Source organism: Rhagoletis pomonella, unplaced genomic scaffold, assembly GCF_013731165.1.
Source record: "Rhagoletis pomonella isolate Grant_MI unplaced genomic scaffold, Rhpom_1.0 Rhpom_scaffold_00012, whole genome shotgun sequence".
NCBI lineage: Eukaryota > Metazoa > Arthropoda > Insecta > Diptera > Tephritidae > Rhagoletis > Rhagoletis pomonella.
The window spans coordinates 12,355,161-12,361,160 of record NW_023458566.1 but is presented as its reverse complement, the minus strand read 5'-3'; the positions used below and the strand labels follow the sequence as shown (position 1 = coordinate 12,361,160).

Genomic DNA, 6,000 nt, shown 5'->3' with positions numbered 1-6,000 from the left:
ACTCCGATGACGACCGGCTCGATAGCCTCCATGACAACGGTCAGCCACTGGGTGCCATCGCTGCTCAGCGCAGTGAAGCGTATGATGAAAATCGCAAAGCCGCCGATAAAGATATTCGAATGTCCACAATATTCGATGAATTTGTCGACATTGAAGAACAGCACCAACACCAAAATCAACCCAGAATAGGTGACCGCATACGTATCGCTGAATGTCCAAATGAGAAAACTGTGAATGCAGCTCCAGAATGTGCCGAATAGTATGGCGACAAGTGTAAGCACGAATATTTCAGGGCTATAGCGACGTATTGCCGACATGGGATAGACGAGCATGCCGGTCTTTGTGTGCCACCCCACCACTCCGGCGGGCTAAGCGGCATTTGCGAGGCAAACAGCAGCACTAATGCACCGATGAGCAGACACACAATGACAAGTATTAGTGCCACCAGTGCGGCGTCGTGTTTCGAGTCACTCGAAAAGGCAAACAAATCGATGGGCGAGAAGAGCGGCACATAAGCGATCGCACCCCAGACATACTGACGGCATACCTCACCGCGTCCCTCCGATGTCTCGCGCACTGCAATGACGATGGCGGTGTTGAGCAGCGTCAATGCGGCCATCACGAAAATGTCGCCCAGCAGGCGGATGGCAGTGTAGCCGCCCAATGTGCCATCCAAGTCGCCAGTAATCTATGGATATGTGCGGGAATTCGTATGAAAGATAGCGAGAGAGAGAGAGAGAGAGATGGAAGAGAGAGAGTTGGAGGTATGATTAAATATGTGACATGTTGCAGATACATAAATGGGGTGTAACCACAATGGCGCAGGCCGGTGCAAATTGCTTACTTTAATGCCTTTGCTGTCGTAAAGATCAATCACTTGACATTCAATCATCGGTTTGCAAGTGCTGCCATTCTTCAGCCCAATCATGTACTCAACCTGAGCGGTGGGTATGTTACACTGGAAGCCATCTGAAATAAGATAAACATTGAAGGTGAATGAGTGGCTGTGGCAGTGTTGGTGGCTTAGTTAATGTACGAATATTGCCAAAATTTTGCAGCGGCTGTACGAAGGTGTATGAGTTTGTACGTGTGTGTGTGTGTGTGTGTGTTTGCCTGTTGGTGTTCATACTTGCAAATTGCTTGCCATTATACACCTTCGTAAATACATATGCCGGACCAGGGATGGGCGTTTTTGAATGAATTATTATTCAAATAAAAAATAAATTTTTATTCATCATTCTAACAATTTTGAATGACGAATAAATTTTTATTCTCCATTCAAGCACTTGCGAATGATGAATAAATTTTTAATTTTTTCATAAATAAATAAATTGAATAAAAATTTATTCGTCATTCAAAATTGTTGGAATGATGAATGAAAGCTTATTCTTATTTTTTTTTTTATTCAATTATTCATTTTCCTGATTACGCCCATCCCTGATTCAGCACCAACTACAGCCACCGAAAGCTGTTACCTGTATAAAACATATATGTATGTATGTATTCAAACAAGCCACTAAATACATATATTATTACCAAATACCTGCTTTAACATGTAATTAGAACACAAACATTCAACGAAAGTGTTCGGTATGGATGATGTAAGTACTATGTACAATTTGTATGCACACTGTTGCATTACCAACAATATTTGCATGTGTGTGTGTGAGTGTGTAACTAAACATGGGTGCAATATAAAGCAAATGTGGTAAAGTGTAAACGACATAGGATGAGTAACCGCCACATAAAAACTGATATGTATGTTAGCACATACTTGCATACATACATAAATATGTATGTATATATAAGTAAGCTCATAGAAGCCTAGTACGTATGTACATAGGTACTATACAGCCATGTCAGCAGCCATCGGTGACTGCTAGTCAACTTATTAGTAAGTAATGTTGGCACTAGGACTACAATCTGCTCTGCTTGTTTACTGAATGGTGCAAATTCATATTAATTTCAGTAACAGAAAACAGTTTGCTTTCTAAGCGATAGGTACATAAGTACTTAAACTTATACATATATGTTTGCCCACCTGGTGTACTTGTACCCTAAATGCGTGTGCCTGTGTGTGGAATTTCGAGGCTCGCTGTTGCTTACTTGTCTTAGCAACATTCGCTGACCACTGCTGATGCTGCTCAACCATATACCGAATAAACACCTATGTATACTATAGTAGAGCAACGTGGTCACCAAGCGACAGATATGCTTGTGTCAGTCATTAGTTGAATGCTGTGAGTAGCCATTGCAGTGGCAGACGTGTTCGCTGTTTGTGTGCGCCACTAAGTAAGGCTTGTTTTAATGAACGCGATGATTATTCAGCCATGCGAAGTACGAAAGCAAACAGGCGCACCCGGTTTACAAGTGCAAACACACACACACACACACACATATGCGGCTAGGCTGCACTGAAGCATTTAGGCGTAAATTTGCAGCAGACTTACACAAGTATATTGGGTCATATGAAAAGGATCAGCGAATTTTCGTCACTAACTTGTGTTGAAGCTAATACATCTGGTGGCACTAATCCATCAGATTAAAGTGTGTTTAAAACGTCTTTTCATGAATAGTTTCGAACCAAAATGATCTTAAAACTAGTCCTGAAATATTCCTTGAATTGTCCCCAAATGATACCGAACAAGTGCCGAAAAGTAGCTGAAGTAGTCTCAAAATTGTCCGAAACTAGGCCTAAAATGGTCTTCAAAATAGCCTTGAACAGATTTCGAAGAAGTACTACAACGATGCAACTATGAAGCTACCTGAAAAATTACAAAAAGTTCATACATAATAATGGCCCAAAATGGCATTGGTTTTAATAAAGAATTTGTTTTCTTCAAAATTTATCAAAAAATTTGCCCCAAATATTATGACCCAATATAAGGGCATGGATGGTTATGTGTTGGACTGACTGCGGCTGGCTTAGGCTTTGCTCCTTTTACCATCGCACTATCCAAGCTGCCATTGCCATGCTACCACCACCACCATACCCACTTTTGAGTTTGACGTAAGCTTGTGCTTGTGTGTGTGTGAGTGCACCTAAATGCCTAATGCATAGGCCAGCTCACTCCTCCACTTGGTTGTTGATTTGCTTGTTTATATTTGTCAGTTGCTCATCTGCCTAACAGCCATATCGCATACATACATATATACACGTATGCAAGCTTAGACATTAGACGGTCGGCAAGCCACAGCAGGCAGTTGAGCAGGCACGAGTAAACACCGTGCCGCTGTAGGCCGGCTATAGGCATCAATGAACAGAGAGTTTCGTATTTGGCTCTCCCCCATGGCGACTGATTAAATGCCAAATGCTTTGTACCTTTGTGTCTGCGCATGTGTGCATGTGTATGATTGCGCTTATTAAGCTCGCCAGTTGAACGCACAAATAACGTTAATGCATTCATTGCTACAAAGTATGTGCACAGTATATATGTAAATAGATTGATTTTGCATTGCTTGTTGTTGCTGTCTTATCAGCGTGATAGCGAAGGTCTCCAAATGGCAATCATATATGTAAGTGTACTGAATATCAGATTTGTTGCATTACATGTATGTATGTATGTATCTCTGACTTCACCTGTTCATGTTCGACTGCCAGTCATAGTTTAAATACAGAGATACTGTTGCAGCGTTACTATTACAATATAACTGCTTAAACTGCTAGATTAGTTAGATTTGCCTGTAGAAGTGTACCAATGTATGTATGTAATTGTGCTCACTTGTCTACGAACTATTGGTTTGAATGTCTGCGAACTCAACTGGGTAATTGGAAAGTTTCAAACCACATCAGCCAATAGTGAAGGAGTAACACGACTGTGCTAAATATAATCTTGCTGCATATAAGAGAAGAACTGATATGATCATTAGTAAATATACTTCCATCTAAGAGTTTTTCAGTGTATTCTCAGTATACGTTTTTTTGGTCGAAGTTGGTGGCACACTTATCTTAGAAAATGAATTGTTTTAAGTTTTGTATAAAGAACAAGATTTCAACGCAAAATTGTATTTAAATGAAAACTTAAAAAAGACATACTAAAAAAAGTAAAAATAACCACTGGTGATCATGTACCCGTAGTTGCGTATGTAACCTATTCGCACGTTTGCTCGCACGCCTTAACTTCAAAGTAAAATTGTTTAAGAGTAACTAAAAATTGGCGGGAAGATTTTTACACAGTAATGCACATATATATTACCTTCTTCATGTATATAACAATTTTATAATGAATTTCGAGTGTGCCAATGAAGTTTGTAAAAATGGAATTTTAGTTCCTCAAATCCTAGTCCCCTTTTACTCAATTTAAGTTTTTTTCCTTTGATGACACACTAGTCTTAGTTTAGTGGTTAAACCTTACCCAAGCCGATCGTAAAACTTCCAACGCAATTTTAGCTTATGTGCCTGTGAGAGATCTGAGTACTTGTGTCTTTTCAAAGCCACTGGAAGTACGCCATCATTACCTTTCAAGTTAATGTTGAGTTCCCCGAGACTGAGCGCTTGTTTAATACCTGCACTGAGCCCGGACTTACACGTTGTCGAATCTTCACTGATGTCTCCAAAACTGACTCTGGGTCAGGATCCGAGGTCTCTTGATCGCAGTTAATGGGAATATGTTTTACTTCTATTTTAGGGAGTATGCTTTGGTCTTCCAGGCTGAGGTATTTGCAATCCTCAAGGCCATGGACTACGTGGTAGAAAATAGGTGGAGGGGAAGGAGTTTATCTTTGTTTAAAATTACATTTATATTTTTTCTCTCTGACGCCAGGATTTATTTTAAAGGGCTTTGTAATTTGAAAGATATGATAAATTCCAAAAGTTATTTAAAAAATTGAATGCAATGTAGAATAAAAATATGGGTATCAAATGAAAGAGAAAATTTCTTTAGAATTGCAAAAATTAAAAAAAATAAATAAATTTTGAGCTGATAAAGTTAGAAGGACGAAATTCGAGGATGTTCTGGAGTTTATATAAGTCCTTAACATATAATTTTTCCAAAAACAAATATTGCGAAATTTCAAAACCAAAACTTATGCACCAAAGAATTTAATCTGTTTAAATTCTACAAAATTTCCTATTTATATTTATACCCTTATTTCTTCTCTAAGCACATTTCACTGAATTTTTCAAATAATTTTTAATTACTGACGTCAGAGTGAAAAAACCAAAACTCTGGTTTACTATATTTGGCCCAGGGTTTCGCGAATATAATAATTTTTGGGTGTAAATTTTACTATTTATATGCAAAGGGAGCTAGAAATTTATAACAAAATATATGTTATTAAATAAAAAAAGAAATGTAGCCAATACTGGTAAAAAATTATTGCCATCATTTCAAATTACAAATCTCGAAAATCCCGGGATTATTTGCCAAGAATTACGGGATTTTCGGGACCTAAAAAAGGCCGGGATCCCGGGATTAAAATTTCTAACCAGAATACATTGATAGAATCTGGCTATTTTGTGTGCTGTACAGTGTAATAAAGACACTTTCCCTGAAGAAATTTCTAGCATAAAATGCAGCAGCCGTTAAGCACTGAACAAAAACAAAAAAACCTGCAGAACCGGATTTAGTAGACCAATTTGCCTCATATTCATAACGCAAACATCAATAATAAATGTCTACCAAAGGAATTTGCTAATAAAGCTAAATTTGATTAAAACGAAACCTACTTTTCAGCTGTGAAAGTTAATCTTTTAGTTTTTTTGCCTAATTAAAATTTTAGATCAAATGTCCTGAAGGAACACCCTCATCTACTCGAATTCGCCCCAGCATAGTAAAAAAGAATTACGTGTGCGAATTGCAAACGATTATTTTACGCCACATCAGCACAAATACGCTCCACATCAAATAATGGGTTCATTAGGGTGCATCACTCTCCATTAAAAAAAATTTGGTACGGGTTTTCGATCTACAGAATTTATTATGTTTTAAGACCTTTGCCATATTAATTTCAGAGAAATGTAAAGTATCAAGTGAGCTGGACCAATTTGAAGGTACCTCC

The 6,000-nt window shown here is 38.2% G+C and overlaps 1 protein-coding gene across 1 annotated transcript in view; it reads right to left on the bottom strand.

Annotated features, from left to right (window-relative positions):
* Positions 1–7: 7 nt before the first annotated feature.
* Positions 8–6,000, bottom strand: part of LOC118747839 (glutamate receptor 1-like) — a gene marked incomplete in the record, with an annotated part of 322,600 nt that continues 316,607 nt past the window's right edge. Inside the window, 1 exon segment of the mRNA XM_036482013.1 lies at positions 8–688. Within this exon segment, the coding sequence (XP_036337906.1) occupies positions 176–688 (513 nt within the window).